At 42.0% G+C, this 19169-nt stretch overlaps 1 protein-coding gene across 4 annotated transcripts in view; it reads left to right on the top strand.

The window, feature by feature from the left end:
• Positions 1 to 19169, top strand: part of Atg10 (autophagy related 10) — a 249516-nt gene that overhangs the window by 11782 nt on the left and 218565 nt on the right. For 3 of the 4 annotated variants that reach the window (XM_013513064.1, XM_013513063.1, XM_013513065.1), the window contains exon 2: positions 1801 to 1920. In XM_013513064.1, coding sequence (XP_013368518.1) covers positions 1801 to 1920 — 120 coding nt within the window. Of the gene's footprint in view, positions 1 to 969; positions 1053 to 1800; positions 1921 to 19169 lie in introns of those variants that run through there. The other variant, XM_013513066.1, reaches the window with a different exon arrangement.

Below are 19169 nucleotides of genomic sequence, written 5' to 3'. Positions count from 1 at the left end.
CTATAATGAATTGTGCTGCTATAAACATGAGTATGCATGGGTATCAATGCAATATGATGTCTTTAACTTTTTTGGGAGGATGCCTAGAAGGGGAATGACTAGATTAAATGGAATTTCTATTTTTAGCTTTCTGAGGAATCTCCTCACTGATTTCCACAGTGGTTATACTAGTTTACATTCCCACCTACAGTGAAGAAGTGTTCCTTTTTCCCCCACAGCCTCACCAACGTTTATTACTTGATTTCTTGTCAAAGCCATTCTTTTCAGTGTAAGATGGAATCTCAGTGTTGTTTTAGTTTGCATTTCTATAATGGCCAGTGATGCTGAACATTTCTTCATGTATTTATTGGCCATTTTTACTTGTTCTGAGAAGTGTCTGTTCATTTCACTTGCCCATTTTTAAAATTTTTTTCATTTTAAAGAGAAAAGAAAAAAACAAAATAACAAAAAGAAAACAACACAAAAACAATAAAAACAATACAGGATTTCAAAACAAGATGATAGGAATTAACAGTGTTTTTTATATTACATAGTGTTACCTTGAGCGAAGTTGCTCAGATTACCAGATGTAAGAATACAAGATTGATTGAACAATTAAAGAGAATAAAAAGTAATAAAAAAATTAGGAACTTGCCCATCTTTAAAAAATTATAATTTGCTTCTGCCTTTACATTGAGGAATGGGAATAACAACACACGTTGTGTGAGGATCAGTGGGATGAAGTATGTGGCATAATGTTTGACAGAATAGGCCATAGTTATGATGATGCTGGTGACTGATGGAAACATGAGAATTCACTGTCTGGCTTCTCTCATTGGGAGCTCTGAGCTACATGGCCTGTGTGTTTTCTTTGTGCTGTAAAATTTTCTTTCTCTAAACAGTGTTTCATGTTTTGGATTAATTGATTCTGGGGATTGAATTCAAGGCCTTTGCACTCAATCCCTGGCCCCATTTTTAATTTTAATTTTGAGACAGGATCTCGCCAAGTTGCCTATGCTGTGCTCTAACTTTCAGTCCTCCTGCCTGAGCTTCCTAAAGAGCTGGGATTACAGGTATGTGCCCATGCCCAGCTTGGATGGTTGTATATTTGTGGTATATCTTGATAGGTTATGTTTGGAGATTTGATGAAGTAGATAATCAAATAGGTGATCATAACCTTATACCTTGAAAGACAGTTTCAAGCTTTAGCACATCATTTGTCAGTGAGCTGAACCTTCTAACAGGTGTGGAAAATGCCCTGCCTCCTCGAATCACTGTCGCACTCTGAGTACAGGAGCTGAGCTAGAAGGTGGAGAAGGAAGTTCTAAGGAGGTTGTTTGGAGACATTATCTTAGAAGTGGTGTAAATGTTAAACTTTTAAACAAGCTATGGGCAAACTAAAGATTTTAGTAAAAGTAGCTCCTACAAAATACAACAGTAAGAATTTAACCATTTTCAACATCCCCCTTGTCACTACAGACAACATAGACCATGGCTAGGGTTTGGCTCAGTGTAGAGTGCATGTTTGGAATGTGTGAGGTCTTGGGTTTGATCACCAGCATCCAATGCAAAACAAAACAAAAACAAGAACACAGGTGAATATTTCTTAAAGATCTAGGTTTTGGGCTTTCGTGTTAACTGGATAAAAAAATAATAAGGGTAGGGTTGAAAGATGGAAGCAAAACATATTTTGGAATAGCCTTGAGGTTATTTCCTGTTGTATAGCCCAAACTTCAATTTGTTTAAAGAACTAAGTCAATTAGCAGAATTGCTTTCAATATTTGTTCTAAAGCTGGTGCTAATACTGTTTTTATATTACAGTTATCATTCAACATGGAAGGAGATGAGTTCTTGGAGGAAAAAACATTCCAGCATTATTGTGCAGAATTCATTAAACATTCACAACAGATAGGCGATGGTTGGGAATGGAAAACATCAAAGGTAAAAACAAAATTTTATTTCCTTTTTCAGTGGAGGCTTATTTATTTATTTTTGCCATATACAACATCAGTAATTGAAAGCTAAGGTATAAAAGCTATGTTGATTTAATAAAAGGCCTAAATTGAAGAATGTTTTAGAACAGATGTCCATTTTATGATTTCAACCATGTAACTCATTATTATTAGACTAATGAAGTATTATCTGGCAAAGTCCTTAGGTGAGCTGCTTTAATTTAATAGATAAGAATGCTCAGCATATTAATTACCTGAGTGTAAACAGATACTTCTCTGCTGCTTTAAGCCATTTGTTTACATGATAGATTTTTCTTAGGAACCTACTTTTATTCAGAGAGTAAGAGACAACCCTGAAACAAAATCATAGTCAAAGTTATGAATTCTCAAATATTAAGGACCTCAGTAATCAGAGATTTCTCAATAATGTAAGCTGTACATTCCAAAGCATTCTTCTTTTGATTGTATTCAGAAATGATGTGAAAGACCTCTCTACTTTTTTATTTCCATTCATACAATTAGAAAATCCTCTGCCAAAAGTTTTTAAAGAGTTTCTTGAACTCTCTTCCTTAAAGACTAAGTTTTCTCTATCTGAAAATTTGTTGGATTCCTGAGAAGGAAGGCATCCTGATTGTCTGTGGCTTGGTCCTGGGTCCTATATATAGGCACCTGAAGAAACCAAAACAGTTCAGAACTGATTTCCATGGTTCAGAACTGAACCAAGGAGATGCAGGTCTTGACAGGGTCCAGCAGATCACCAGGCGAGAAACCGCCGTTTCTTGGGACCCACACCTGCACTGAACTTTGGCAGCGTGGCTGGGGAACAGTTGAGAGGTTCAGGTCCCTCTTTTGAGGAAGGGTCAGGCCACCCTCTGAGCGGTGACTGGATGCTGGACTCTTCTTGGGAAGTCTCCTGTCCTGGACCATGTGACCTTGTTGGCATCTTTTAATTTCATTCCTTTATATTTTATAATTTTGCTTAGTGTCATGTTTAATTTTCATTTCATCTTTTTTCTGCTATGATTATGGCTAATATACAAAGGAGTTGTTAATTTTTGTGCTTTAATTCTGTAAACATTCGATCACCTTACTGAGTTTTCCTGCTAGCTTTTGTAATTTCTCAGTCATTCCAGTCTTTATGGGGAGTAAGATCAATTGGAGGTGAAGAGTTTTATTGCTGTTGTTGCCCTCTTTGTGATAATTCTATTATTTTATGCATTGCTTAGAACAATGTTCAGTGATAGTGGTAACAATCTCTCTGTCTTGAGTCGATTTTAATGTTAATTTTTCTGATAGACAAGGATTAAGTAAATATTGGTTGTTTATTCCTTGTTGTTTGTTGAGAGTTACACCTCTAATTAAGAACAGTTCTCTTGCAGGTGTGGGGTGAGCTCATAGCTGGACTGAAAACAAATCAAAGCACCAGTTAGTGAAAACCCTTTAGCCTCAGTGGAGACTGGGCTGCCAGGGACAAGGCAATTTGGAGACTGGGTCAGTGGCTGCCCTGGTTGACTGTGCTCTGTGTCTTGCCTGGTTGGGAGTGTGGCCCCAAAAGTTACCAGTCTTTTGATTTTTCAAGGGAAGTAAACAAATTCAGACTGGGGAAGAGAAATCTCTGAAATTTTAAATGTTGGCAGCTATGCAAAAGATATTTTTTAAACTCAGTGAAGATTGACCTAACATCTTTTTGCTTATATTTTGTTTTCATTAGTCTGTGTGGGTGGTGCCTAAGGGTCACATTCCACATGAGAGTTGGTGCATGAATGTAACACGTCTTCGTTTTGTTTATACCCCTCCTGCAGCAGGGTAGGTATGAGGAGGGGGGCCCATTCCTGACCTGTGGGGTAGGAGCTGGCTTCGTGCCTGCCTGCCTCTTGCTTGCTGTAATCGCAGTGGGTCAGGGCTCCCAGCTGCCTCTGGTGTGCCACAGGTCTACACACAGTTGGCCTGTGAGCTCTTCTTCAGTTCATTGGCAAATGTACAAAATATCTGTGAAAGAGTCCTATTTTCTGTGATGGTTTCCCTTTCTACTGAGTTTGAGCTCTGTTTTATCACAGAATAATGTAAAAACAAATATGTCCTGTCTATGCACCAGCTCCCCATCATGAATGTGATCATGATGCACTGCAAACATGAACTCATAAAAATTTTTAAAAAATTAAAAAAACAGAGAGTATACAACACAAAGAATAAACCCCAGTGTAAACCATGGACCATCACTAAGAACAATGGGTAAGATGCATGGATAAAAAAGATGTGGGTTTTTTTTTTAAAACACTGGAATACTACTCTGCCATAAAGAAGGATAAGCTTGAGACATTTACCTAACTAAATGGATGCAGCTTGAGACCATATTCTTATGTGAAATAAATCAGACACACATGTTCAAATATCGCATGGTTATAAAACTGGTTATCAAATGGTTTATTTCCTAATTTATACAGGAATATATAGTTATATAGTTATAAAACTGTTTGTAAAAATGGCTTCTATCCTAATTTATATAGAGTAAAATTTAAAATGTCATTGTATATAAATTTATACTGGTTTTATGATTTCTTTCTTCTGAGAGCCTTTCTGGGTAATTCACATTGCTTTTTAAAGTTGTCAGCATTATGCTCAATACATCAAGTTCATATTTTCAAAATAGATTCTTAAATATCTCCATGTTTTACTCTCTCTTTCAGTGTTGTGTCAGTAGAAAGGCCAATATGGCCCTTCCCATCATTCCCTCTACCCTGGTTACTTTCCTACCTCAGCTGTCTTTATTTTCAATGTTTATTATGAAAAATACAGAAGTAAAGAGAATAGCATAATGGTTCCCTAGGCCCTCACCTACCCCATGCTCATCCTCTCACGGCAGAAGCACAGTGCCTGAAAGCATCTGTGGCTCACAGGAAGTGACATAAGACATCTTGATTTCATTAAGTTGGCCTTCATTATCTTCCCCCATATGTCCTAAAATTATGGGTTCTTCAAGTGAAGTCTGCAAATTTATCATCATCCTATGTTAAAATAAATGAATGCACTCAAGAAAAGCCCCTAGAGGCAAGAACTATTATTTCTATAAATTTTTATTTATTCTTCAAATTATGATACAATGCATGTAACATCACATTAGCTGTCTTAATCATTTTAAGTTCTGCGGTGTTTAGTACATTCATGGTTGTATAACCAACTCCCAAACTCCTCTGGCTTTTGGTCATTACCATCCTTCTGAAAAATTTTTAAAGAACTAAAAACAAGTAAGGAAAACAAAACAAAGCAAAGACAGCCATCCTTCTACTTTCTGTCCCTGGGCTTGGCTACTCTAGGTATCTCTTACAGCTCAGTGGAATCACAGGTATTTGTCTTTTAATGACTGGCTTCTTTCATTTCCTGACCTTGAGCCAGTCCAATGTTTCTACAAGTTTTGATTTAGGATTTTATTTTACTTTTTTCATTTTTTAATTGATCAAATGACACTGAACACCACAACCTCCTGGTAGCCCCAGGGGCAGAAGTACAGGAGCCCGGGCAGAAGTGCTGGAGACGGAGAGGCTGCTATGAACCTGGGCCTCCTGCACTGAGGAGGGCGCAGGCAGGGGAAAGGGTGGCGGGGTGGAGAGAGTTTCATCTCGAGGCTGCAGCCTTAGCTATCCTCTCCCCAGGTCCCCCAGAACTCAGGTTGGCACTTTCAGCTCCAAGGGACAATCACTACAGCTTCACCTGGCTGGGGCTTCACAGCCCTGAAGCTGGATTTTTGATTCTGTGGAGTAGACAACTAAAGAGATTGTATTTCCCTTATTTCTGAAGCATGTTATTAAAGAGGATAAACATGTTTTCCATGTTTATCTGACAAAGCAAGTTCTTCACTATGTCTCACATTTGCTGTTTATAAAGAAATCCAACTGGGTATTTCTGTAAGAAATATAATGAAATTAGAGAGTAAACAATGGAATTTGCATAGTTACTTTGCCTATCTATCCCCCCTTTTTTTTGTTGTTGATACAGATTTGCTATGTTGCCTAGGTTTATCTCTAGCTCCTGGGCTCAAGTGATTCTCCTGCCTCAGCCTCCTGAGTATCTGCAATTGGCAGCCGGCACTTGCCCCAACCAACCCATTCACTTTTGTGTTCTTTATGTATTATACATTAAGTTGCTAAAAGTAATTATTTTTCATTTCAAGGCAAAATGTTAAGTATCCACTTAAAATTTCAGGGGCTTACTGTATCTGTGTGTACAATATGCTTATGTGTTGGTTTGGGGCTACTTTTGCAAGGGGAACAATATATAATACAGGACACATATTTTATAAGATTATTTATAATAGTCACCCAAAGAATGATATACAAGACAGTGCAGGAAATCTGTCCACACACAAAGACCAAGAATCTAGCTGAGGGCCTGGATCCCATGATAATGTTCTGCATGAGTCCAGCAGAAGACCTAGAGCTCATAACAATGCCTCCCACGAGTCCAACTGGAGGCTCAGAGCCCATAGCAATATCTCATGCAGGCCTGTTTCACGGATCTGCTGCGAGGGCCCAAAGGTCAGTGGTGGAGTCTAGGAAGTCTGTGCCAGCAGGATGAAGGATCTATACTAGCAGGCTAAGGGATCTGCACTGGAGCCAGAAAGCTATGCTCAGAAGAACCAGCACTCCCTTGAAAGGTACCACAGCCATCCTCAGCAACAGTGAGGTCTGGAGCTCCTCCAGTGATCAAGATGGCTGAGTTCCCATCAGGGAAGCCAATGCAGCAAGCTTTTCCAGGAAACTGGCGGTGCACCATCTTCCCCTTCGGAGCCAGGAAGCCATGCTCAAAGTGAGGACCTGAGCTCCCCCAAAGTGAATCAAAGTCATTCTCATTGCCAACAAGGTCCCGAGCTCCTCGGAGGATGAAAACAGCCAAGTTCATCAGGAAAGCCAGCATGAAGAGCTCCTCCAAAACAACCAACAGCTCCTTACAGCTTCTACCAGGTCCAACAGCCTTTCTCTGCTCCCAACAGCCTCTTTAGTTCAACAAAGCCTTTTTTCTTCTTCTCCAGGTCTGTCTCTTATACTGCTGGCAACAGTCCCCAGTGGGCCTCCCTCACCCAGCACCGCCACGCTTATTTAGTTCAGCTGAGGGTTATAAGTTGACTACCAGTTGCCAATCCACCACAGCTTAGATTCCTGAAATTTACTGACAGTTTTAAGGTTCACTGAAGGAAACAGACATGTCTACAGGTTTCTTTGGAATGATGTTCCTTTATGTGAGTAAAAAGTAAGCCAGGCTTTGTGGCCCCTGCTTAGAATCTCTGAGAGTCTGAGGCAGGAGAATCCCAAATTGGAGGTCAGCTTCAGCAACTTAATGATTTAATGAGACCTTGCCCCCGCCAAATAAAAACTAGTAAGAGGACTGTGGATGTAATTTAGAACAGTCTCTGGGTTCAGTCCACAGTAGTGCGCGCACACACATACACACACATGCCCCCCTCCCCAGCTGTGTTGGTTTGTATCACTTAAGTTTTACCTCACTTTAATTTTTTCCAGTTTTCATATTTTCATATATCCTCTTATTAGTAATTCTTTTAGTTGGGGAAGGTTGAGCATGTTACTGACACTGCACAAGGCTGTATTTGTTTAAGTCCTCTATTGTGAGTTAGTGAAATATCACTCTGGCTCCAAATGTCATTGGATAAAGATTAAATATATTGCATTCATCTCATCTCTTGATGAGACTGAAGTGGATTTTTTTTAGTTTATCTTAGGGGATTAGGAGAAAAATGCACTTGCCTCACTGCGCTGTGCTTTTGTAATAAACATTGAATCCTAGTCAGTTGCATTAGGTTTTTTCATTCATAATTTATTGAGTGTTGTGATACAATTTGTCTCTTAAGCATATGCAAATCTTAAGTAATCATTCCAAGAAGAACAGGTTGTATCACTTGTGAATTAAATACTTTTGAACATTCATTTTTAAAGATTATCGGGAGTCTGTGAAAAAGGAAAGTATAATACTTTACAAATTTATAAATTAAATTCAAAATAGGGAGGTAGTTGTGCACGTTTGAAAATAAGAGCGCAGATGTGGTCCTTGGGAGGCGCTGGTTCTTGGGGCAGTTAGCAGCTGCATTTCTGAGGCCCTGGGGAGGTTATCTGTGCAGCATGTGCTTACCAAGCCAGGTGAGGACCTGACCTCAGAGTCGTGGAGGAGAAAGGAGCTGACTCCTAATGACGGACTCATATTAGGGGTATACATGTAATCCATGCATATAATGCTACAATCTGTAATTAACTAATTAATTCATAATAAACAGCATTGTCAAATGAACTGTAGTGCTCCCCACAGCATGATGACTCTTTTTGATTTGTAGGTGCCCAAATCACAATCATGTGAATACAAAGGAGTGCAAATTTCCACACTCAGTTGCAGAAATGAAATAGTTAAATGGCATAGACTAAATAGTTAAATGGCATCAAACCTCTAATATCACCATTGTAGGCAGATTGTTTAAAGTGAATACAGTTAATGTTTTGAACAGTGCAGTGGATACTGCTAATGTTTGGTTTATTGATCTAAGTATTTTTAAGGTTTTTAATAATTTTTTATTTTTATAAGTCCGTGTTTGTGGTACATAATGATTACACTCCCTGTTATGGTTTATGTCTAGATGTCCCCCCAAAACCCATGCAGTCATGAGTGTTGGCTTCTCAAATTTATGACTGATTCATGGTCCAATGCTAGGATTACAGGTGTGAGTGCTACACCCACCCTAGGGCGGGTAGCCTGCATACAATATAAGGGAGGGAAAGAGGCTTGTGCCTCTCTTCCTTCTTTCCTCCTCCCCCTCTTCTTCCCATCACTCCTTCCCCTCCTCTTTTCTCTCACTACTTTTGCTGTCTTCTGCCACCATGAACTGTTGCCCCTCTGCCATGTGCTCCCCTGCCTCAGAGCCAGTGATGATGTGCTGAAACCTTTACAAACTGTGGAGCTAAATAAACCTTTCCCCCTTTAACTTGGTGTTGGGTATTTTGTCTCAGCAATGAGAAAGGTAACTAAGACACTCCCTGTGGGGAGTCGGTCCGTGTATGGAACACATCCTCATTCTTTTTCATCCCTTTCCCCTCCTCTCTCCCTCCCTCCCTCCATCTCTTGATTCCTTCCCCTTCTGCAGAAGATCTTTTTCCCTGCTTCTTTCCTGTTATCTTTAAAAGCATTCATAGTTGATCAGTCCTTTTCTGGTGGACATTGAGTTTCAGTTAGATTTTCTGAGCTAGAGAGTCATTTTTTTCTCTTAGAGGTGATTTTCCTATCTGACCTATTTTGAGTTTTCGTATTCCTTATGCTGAAGGTCTGAGAGAATGCTTCCAAGTACAGACTGCACTGTGCTCACAGATGTTTGTAAAAATGGAGGGAGGCAATCACTGATTATCCTACCACCGTCACACAATTGTGGTTATTTTGGTTAATTCCCATGTATGTAGGCTTTCAATTTTAGATACCTGAACTTTTCATTAAATAGGTGTTGATATATTTCCCAGTTGTTTTTTTCTTTCTTCCTCTCTTTCCCTTCCTCCTCCTTTCCTTCCATGCCTTCCTCTCTTTCATTTCTGTATTTCGAGACAAAGTCTTGCTGTATATCCAAGGCTGGCCTGGAACTCTCTTACCTCAACCTCCTGAGCATAGACAGGTGTCAGAATGCCCAGCTTCCCACTTGGTATTTAATGGTTGTCCCATAAAATTTACCAACTTGGAGTGAAATTGCACATCAGCAACATGGTATTCTCTTTTAAGAATGTGATATTTACTTTTTAAAGTCTTTAGTGAAATTTCAACTTTTCTTCACATAGGCTTTATTAATTTCCTTAGATTGTTTCAGAGTGGGATAAGATAGCTATAGAGCTATCATTATTTAGAGAAATAGGTTTTTTCCCCATTTTAGGTTCTAATGGGTTATTACTGATATGAAAGAAAGATAGTGGTTTTGCTTGGTATATTTTGTACCTGGTCACTGTATTGGACTAACCTTCTTACCAGTTTTAGTAGTTTTAAGGATAGTTTTTGGTGCTTTCCATGTTATCTGACATTGGAAACATGCTTTCTTTTTCAATATTTGTGTCTTTAGTTCGGTCTAGCTGTGTTAGTGTATAGCTTCCAGACAAATTGTGCATGGCAGCAGCAATTCCACTTAATCTCATTTTATAACAGCCTTTTTCTGCTCATATTTCTAAAATAAGTATATGGGGCAACCTTGTTTTCATTTTGCCTAAAGATAACTTAAGTAAGTGGATAAACTTATCACCAAGGTAATAATGGACTTGTTTTTCAGTTTGGCTAAACCTAGCGCAGGAGTCCAGTTTTAGATCACCTCGACCTTGTGTGCAGCCTCACGCGTGAGAGTTTATGCCAAGTTGGACTATGTACTTAATCTTGTGAGTGACAGCTCCACAGGCCTCCAGCTCAACGAGATGGAGCTCATCCTTTGCATCTATCACAGGGCTTCCATCTGAGCTCTTCAGCCTCATCCTGCTTTTCGCTTGAGTCATGATCCAGAAGGTCCTGCATTCCTCTGTCTCTGTAACACTGGGGTCACTGCACTTCTCTGCACCACAAGCTCAAATCACCCTCCTCTGTGTCCTCTGCTCCTCCACCTGCCACCACCGCCTTCTCCAGGCTGTCCTAGCATCTGTGCCTTGTCTCTGATCTTGTCTCCCCTGTTGAGTGTGGTTCCAGCCCATTATTCCTGGTTAGTGATTCTCCATTGCTTTGGGGTGTAATACAGACTCCTTGGTCACTCACAGCTTTCCCAGAGCACTCCTTAGAGTCTGCCTCCTCCTCTTGCTCTTGTACTTGCACAGAGCATGGTCGCCAGTGGCCTGCAAGGCTTTGCCCGTCCGATGGATCCCAATGTGGGCTTGGAGCACACGCAAGGCACGGGCAGGGTCCAGGTTAACCCTGCTCTTGTTTCCTGTGTCCCTTGGGCCTGTGCCCAGCACCCCGCCAGTTGGGATCTGGAAAGGGCGTGGGACACTTTGGCTTCCTGGATGTGTGTGTTCATGTAGCTCCTCTGTGGAGCCCTCATTTTTCAGATCTCCTGGTTACTTTCTTTTATTAAATTTTTATTAGCTCATGTTTGCAATACACAATGACTGTGGAGAGTTGTACATGGACACAACACACTTTAATTCTGTTTGCATCTCCTTCCCGCCCCCCTCCCAATCTCTCGATCCCCTTCCCATTTGCAAAAGATCTCCCTGTTTCCTATTATTGTTTATTTTTCCCCTAAATTATTTGTACTTTCTGTTTTTCAGATAAGTGAAACCATGTGGTAGTTAAGCTTGTATGTCTCATTTACTTCATTTAACAGTACAGTATCAAGGTGCCTCCCTTTTCCTACCAATGATTCACATTCATCCTGCCTTATTTTGGTATGATTTGTAGTTAAGTCTTTTGCCTCTAACACTACTTATTTTGTCAAAACAAATTGAAGCATTACTTACTTCAGTTAGGCAACGTCAGGTTAGGCTTCGGTACTCCTCTGATTCTGCATATATGGTAAGTACCTGTGCACCCGTCTAACTCTGCACTGTATCTGAGAGCTCCTTGACAGCAAGGACTGTGGGGTTTTGTTTTGTTTGGTATTCCTTCCATGGGGTCTGGCTATATAGCTGGGTTGGTCTTGAGCTGGCCATCTTCCTTTCTGCTTCAGCCTCCCAAGTGCTGGCACAGGACTGTGTTTTTATTTCTGTATTTTCTTTTTTATATCCTTAGAGCTTAGTATAGTAAACAGAATGCTCTATATGTATTTGTGTAATTGAATTCAAATCATATAAATTGCAAGGAGGCCAGCCAATTTAAAAAAAAAAAAATCTGTAAATAGATTCCATTGTGTTTCATTGTGTATGTAATACATGGTTTGAAATGAGCGAGTCATTGGTGTTTAAAACTTATTTCTTTTAGGATAATTCATTAAGAGTAAACTTTCTCTTTAGTAGAATGAGCCATAGGGTCAGGGTTACTATGCAGTGTCATTGTGACCTCTAGATGCTGAATTCCTTGGTAAATCCTTCGATCTTTTAGCAGCACTTGACAGGATTACTCTTTGATTGATTACTCTTTCCCTGCTATACAGCACTTCCTTCATTTGGCGTCCCCTTTCCTGATACCTCCAGTATTGGGCTTCATCCCTTTTCAATCTGTTTTGCTGTTTCTCTTCCCCATACTCTCATAATAGCAGTGCTTGGGCTTAGTCCTACATCTTATTTTCAAAACCTGGAGGTCTCATCATTAAATCCCATCAAAAAGCCAGTTATGGCCAAATGCACATCCACTGCCCAGGCTTCTCTCCTGAATTCATAAGGCCACTTTCTTGTGCTGGAGCTCAGGAAATGATCCCCTAAACACCAGAGCATGGTGACATTTGCACTAAAGGAGCAGCACTCTCCTATATACCCCCCCACCCCATCTCTCAATCCTTTCTCTCCCATGGTGCAGGGAGGGGCTTCAATTGCAGTGTCCTTCCCAGAGGAAAGCAATCAGAATGAACTCACTGGCCAGGAAGGGTTCACCATTGGATGCAGAAGAGCCTTGAGGTCTTCATGTCCAGGATATCCGAGGTGTGCTGAGGCAGCTCCGAGAGTCTCTCTGTACTTAATAAGACAGCTGTGTTCTGGTGCATTCCTCCCCTCTTCTCTCCTGCAGCTGGTTCTCTCTGGGATCCAGGATACTCTGGGCCCTCCTTACCAAGTCTCTCATCTCTGAGGCTCCAGAGGTTACTTGAGCCTCAACTCTCCGGCCCCCAGGGAGTCTCATGCTTGTGTGTGCCTCTCATGTGATTTTTTTCCCCCCCATGACCTTTAATCAGTTTGTCGTATCTTTCCCTCCTATTCGTCTGTCTGTTATCAGCTCAATTCAGTGAGCCTCAGAAGGTAGGGGCAAGTTTCCCTTTGTCCCTGAGCTTGGCACTTCCCACAGCCGTCATGTCCAAAATGAAGCTCCTGTTTCCAGCCCCCTCCTCTGAGCATAGCCACTTTCTACCAGCCAGGCCAGTCTTTCCTCAACAGATGGCGACCCAGGCTCCTGGAGCTGTCCTTGTCTTGATGTCTCTCACAGCGCACATGCAGTCCCTTCAGACATCCTGTTATCTTCCCTGTTAGTACCAGGCTCAGACCATGTCTGGTCATCACTGCTGCTCCCACACCAGCCTCAACTTCGTGGGGATCTGTCTACTTCTACTCCTGCCCTCCCATCGCGTAGCCCTTTAAACATGGGCATCACAGCATGGTTTTCTGAGCTCAGAGTCACAGCATGTGCTCTGCTGTCCTGGGAACTGCGTGGTCTACTCTCTTCCCACCTCAAGCCCCTCTGACTTGCCTACTTTTTCTCCTCCTTTTATCATAATCATCCGGCACACAGACTCCCTTGCTGTTTCTCCAACACATGGGACAACATCCCCTCCTTGGGGCCTCAAAGCCGACCACTCCCCTCAGATCTCTCCTCCACGCACAGCCAGCTCTCCAAGCCCTTCATGCGATGCCTGCCTGGGTACCCCTTCAGCATGTCAAACCTCCTGGCAGCCTTGCTCCTGACCCCAGTCTTCCTCTCCTCTACTGTTTCTTTTTCTCTTCCCATGGTTCATCTCCTATCCTGGATGTCCAGGATATCCGAGGTGTGCTGAGGCAGCTCCGAGAGTCTCTCTGTACTTAATTCTCCTACCACACCTCCTCCCACCTCCTCCCAACTCCACCTCCATTCTCCTCCTGCCACCTCCGTTCTCCTTCTACCACATCTACCGTCTCCTATCACCTTCACCTCCATTCTTTCTCTTTTTTTTCCTGGTACTGGGAATCAAACTCATGACCTTCCTCCTCCTACCACACCTCCTCCCACCCCCATCTCCATTCTCCTCCCACCTCTCCCACCTCCATCTCCATTCTTCTCCTACCACCTCCTCCCAGCTCTACCTCCATTCTCCTCCTACCATGTCCTACCACCTCCACCTCCATTCTCCTCCTGCCATGCATTCTACCACCTCCTACCACCTCCATCTCCATTCTCCTCCTACCACCTCCTACTACATCCACCTCCATTCTCCTTCTGCCACCTCCTACCACCTCTTACCATATCCACCTCCTTTGTACTCCTACCACACCTTTTCCCACTTCTATCTCCATTCACCTTCTACCACCTCCTTCCACTTCCTCCCTCCTCCACCTTCATTCTCCTCCTACCACACCTCCTACCACATTTACTTCTCATGTTTACTGTTTAATGCCTCAATTTCCCTATTCTGTCTGTTAGGGCAGGGATCTCTGTATTATTTGTGGATATGACCAACCTGATGTATACATAGATACAGTCAACTGGATATATACATATATACAATCAGTCAACCAGATTGTGTGTGTGTGTATGTATATATATATATATATATATATATATATAAATGAATAATTGGACACCTGAATTCCTAGAAAAAATAAAACTCACAAATTTTATGAAGAATTGTGTTAAAGATTGTATTTGAAACATTTTGAGAAATTTAAAAAGTGCCAATGTTCCTCTTTTATCATTTAATTGATGAATTAGGATCCATGAAAACACCATAGCATTTACATAAAAAGTTAATAAGTATCATTCAAATAACCTCTTCAGGGCAGTCTTTTTCATAAAACTGGCATTTCTGTAGAAACAGAATTTTTCTATAATGATATGCAGGATAGTAGAATTTAATGCATACGTTATATTTAAAAATAACCATGTAACAGCGTGTTGAGAGGGACCTTTTTATCTTGTTCCAGAATTGCAGCTAAAGCCCTAAGCTGAAGACAAAAAGTCTCTAAGTAACTAATTTTCTATATTTGGATATCAGTGAATAATCTGCTAGCCACCAGGGCCAGAAACCTGCCCATGATCCTGCCCTGACTGAAGACCTGGGGTCCCCCACCCCATTCCTGTGTGCTTAGGTCTCAGCAGAGAGGGGGTATGGTGCTCTTAATGAGAAATCTGTTTTCCTTCTTCAGAGAACCACGGGCAAAGAGTATAGGGCCCCACAGGGGTGGGCCAGGAGTTGGGCCTGTCTGTGTTTAGCTATGGATTTGCCAGTCTTTTCTTTTATACCTGAGCAGAGCTCCAGGGAGTTGAGAGCAGTCATGTAGTTCCTGGGGTTGGGAGAGGACACTGATCCGGTCACTTTGGAAGGAAGCTGGGCTTGATTCACTGTTTGTCTGTGTCCAGCTCCAGCAAGCTGGCAGCTGGTTGCAGGGTCTCAGCAGTGGTAGATTTGGGATTCTGGTAGTGGCTCTTAGATCAGCCCCTGGGTCAGGGTTGGTCGCCTGCAGGCGGCTCTGAAGAACCCCAAGGTACCCCATGAGGAAGCTTGCAGCAAGTTCACCACATGGAGGAATGTTGACCTTGGGGTCAGCCAGAGAAGCAACAGCAAGCGGGGAGAGGACTGACTGCATGTTGCGAAGACAGGGACAGCTGTTCTCACTCCTCTCGTTCTCCAGCCATGGCTTCTAGGGAAGGGCAGGCTGTTCTTCTGAAAAACAGCATGTTGTATTTCTCCTTTCCAGGCTGCTGAAGGGGTGGATTGAGCTACAGGGAAAAACAGTGGTTCAAAACTGAGTTTGAAACTGAAGCCTTCAAATTAATAAAAATGATATGTTTGAGTTAATTATCTGAAAGTGTTCTCTTAACTGGAAGCATCTAAAAATATATGGACTGGGACCAAGTTGTTGTGTTTAAAGATCTCTAGTATATTAGGTAGGTACTGCTGAATAATGAGCTATTCCCGACTTAGCAACTGGAAACAACATGCATTTAGTATTTCTTAGAAGTGTACAAATGTACCGGGCAGTGCTGCTGATGTCTGCAGTGGTTGCTGCATAGTTGCAGTCCACCGAGGGGTGGCTTCACATGGCTGGTCTAGAATGGGCTCACTTGGAATGATTTGTCCTGGTTAGTCTGAAGACATTTTTCTCACGGTGGTGGATCAAAAGTGAGGAAGTAAAAACACTCAAGTACTCTTAGACCTCATAGTCAGGGTTTACATAGGAATGGATTTAATACAGGACACATAATTTATAGGATTATTTTATAATATTCACCTGAAGAGTCAAATGTAGAACAGTGCAGGAGATCTGTCTACCCACTAGAGACCCAAAGAATGTAGCTGAGGGCTTGGATCCCATGGCAGTGTCCTCTAAAGTCCTAGAGCCCTTGGCAGTGTCCTCCATGAGTCCAGTTGCAGGCCTAGAGCCCAGGACGATGTCTCATGCAAATCTATACCAAGGATCTGCACTGGGAAGGCCCAAAGGTCAGTGGTGGAAGCTAAGAAGTCTGCACCAGTGGGACTTGTGCTAGCAGGCTGAGGGATCTGCACTGGAGCCAGGAAGTGATGCCCAGGGTAAGGTCTAGAGCTCCCCCAAAGAGAACTGCAGCCGTCCTCAGGACAGTGAGGACTTGAGCTCTGACAGTGAAAACAGCCAAGTTCATGTCAGGAAAACCTGCATGACATGCTTCTCCAGGAGAATCGACAGAACACCAGTTTTCCTTTTCTGCTGTTCGCAACAATCCTCAGGTGGGCCTTCCACACCCAACACTGTGCTGATTCAGTTCAGCTGGGTGTCACAAGTTGCCCATTAGTTACAGCTTGAGCTTTTCATAGGGCTAGCCTCAGAGTCAGAGTGAGAAGTCAATACCAAAGGGCGTAGGAGGTGTGAACAGTTGAGGTCCTGAATGCATTCCATCTGCCATACCTACCAAGTTCTGCAAGGAGAGCTAAGAACAGTTACTGGAAAAATAAAGCCACCTCATGGCTGTACCCTGGGTACATGACTGTACCCCGAAGAGGAGAGGCACTTTGGTAAACAGGTTACAACTGACTGGACTACAGAGGCTCCTAAGACAGATTGTCCTGTCCCTTTTATGGATTCATTCCAATATCTGAGCTTAAAGTTGTTTTATAAAAGTGATGCTTGTTTTTAAATTCAGGAGTCACCACATTTTGAACATATACAACCTACTTAATATTTAGAAACTAATAACTGAATTTGTTGTATCTGAAGAAAGCTATGGACATAAAGTTCATGGTATTTGGAGTTGAGTATAACAGAAATAAGGAAAGTAGCATGCAGTTGCTTCTGGAAGGGCTGACCAGAGTGTGTGGAAAAATGAGGAAGGGGCTGCTGACTTTTGTTATTTTTTCAGCTTTTGTGTAGTGGATTGACAACTGGTGGTCAACTTATAACCCCCAGCTGAACTGAGTAAGCGTGGTGCGGGGTGTGGGAGGCCCTCCTGAGGATTGTTGCCAGCAGCATAAGAGGCTGTTTGGAGCAGAGGAGATGAAGGCTTTTGGGAACTAAAGAGGCTGTTGGGAGCAGAGAAAGGCTGTTGGAAGCTGGTAGAAGCTGTAAGGAGCTTTGGTTGTTTTGGAGGAGCTCTTCATGCTGGCTTTCCTGATGAACTTGGCTGTTTTCATCCTCCAAGGAGCTTGGGACCTCGCTGGCAGTGAGAATGGCTTTGGTTCACTTTAGGGGAGCTCTGGTCCTCACTTTCAGCATCATTTTCAGCTCCAGAGGGGAAGATGGTGCACTGTCGGTCTTCTGGAGAAGCTTGCTGCATTGGCTTCCCTGATGGGAACTCAGCTTTCTTGATCATTGGAGGAGCTCTGGACCTCACTGTTGCTGAGGATGGCTGTGGTACTTTTCAGGGGAGCTCTGGTTCTTACTTTGCATATTGCTTCCTGGCTCCAGTGCGGATCCCTCAGCCTGCTAGCACAGATCCTTTATCCCGCTGGCACAGATTTTCTAGATTCCACCACTGACCTTTGGGCCTTCGCAGCACAGATCCATGAAACAGGCCTGCGTGAGATATTGTTGTGGGCTCTGGGCCTCTAGTTGGTTGAGTGGGAGGCATTGTTATGAGCTCTAGGCCTTCAGTTGGACTCATGCAGGACATTTCCGTGGGATCCAGGCCTTCAGTTAGATTTCTTGGTCTATAGTGTGTGGATGGATTTCCTGCACTCTTTTGTGTGTCATTCTTTGGGTGACTGTTATAAATAATCATATGAAATAGGTGTCGTGTATTATATTGTTCCCCTTGCAAAATATCCCCCAAACCAACACATTTTGTTAGTACATGTTTGCATTCCATAGGGACTATGTTCCTTGTGTGGAGTTGGTACATGTACTTACCACCTCTTAATTCCTTTTTATTCCCTTCCTTTCTCTCCCTCCCCTCTTCCTCTATCTCTTGATCCCTTTCCCACTTGAGAAAGCTCTGTCTCCTTAGTTCCTGTTATCCATTCTGTAGGTTGTCTCTTCACTCTGTCACTTATTTCCTTTGCTGTGCAGAAGCTTTTTAATTTGATATGATCCCATTTTTTGATTGTTGGTGCTATTTCTTGTGCCATTAGGATGCTGTTCAGAAAGTCCTTGCCTATGCCCGTGGCTTCAACAGTTTTACCTATTTTATCTTCCAGCAGATTGTTTCTGTTTAAATATTTAGATTTAATCCACTGTGATCTTAGTTTAGTAAATGGTGAGATAGATGGGTCTATACTCAATCTTCTGCATATAGATAGCCAATTTTCCCAGCATCATAGATTGAAGATGCTATCTTTCTTCCAGTATGTTTTTGGCACCTTCGTCAAAGATCAATTGGCTGAGTGTGCCTGCGGTTGTTTGTTCATGGTCTATTCTGTTCCATTCACCCACAAGTCTGTTTTTGTGTCAGTGCCATGCTGTTGTTTTTTTTTAATCATTGTAGTTTTGTGCTACAAATTGAAATCTGGGATTGTGGTGTCTCTTGCTTTGCTCTCCTTACTGAGATTGCTTTTGTTGTTCTGGGTCTCTTCTGGTTCCATGTGAATTTTAGGGGCGATTGTTTTTTCTTGTTCTGTGATGAATGCTGTTGGTATTTTGATTGGAATTGTGTTAAATCTGTATATCAGCTTTGGAAGTATGGCCATTTTAACTATATTTGATTGGAATTGTGTTAAATCTGTATATCAGCTTTGGAAGTATGGCCATTTTAACTATATTTTAACTATCCAGTAACAGGGGACATCTTTCCATTTTCTGATGTCTTCCTTGATCTCCTTTTCCAGAGTACTACAATTTTTGCTGTAGAGGTCTTTCACTTCCTTGGTTAGGTTAATTCTTAAGTATGTCATTTTTCTTCATGCTATTGTAAATGGTATTGTTTTTGTAATTTGTTTCTTAGTGAATTCATTAAATTAATACATAGGAATGCTATTAATTTTTGTATGCT

Source organism: Chinchilla lanigera, unplaced genomic scaffold, assembly GCF_000276665.1.
Source record: "Chinchilla lanigera isolate Chin_1 unplaced genomic scaffold, ChiLan1.0 scaffold00017, whole genome shotgun sequence".
In the NCBI taxonomy this organism is placed as follows: Eukaryota; Metazoa; Chordata; class Mammalia; order Rodentia; family Chinchillidae; genus Chinchilla; species Chinchilla lanigera.
This window is presented reverse-complemented; position numbering and strand designations above follow the sequence as displayed.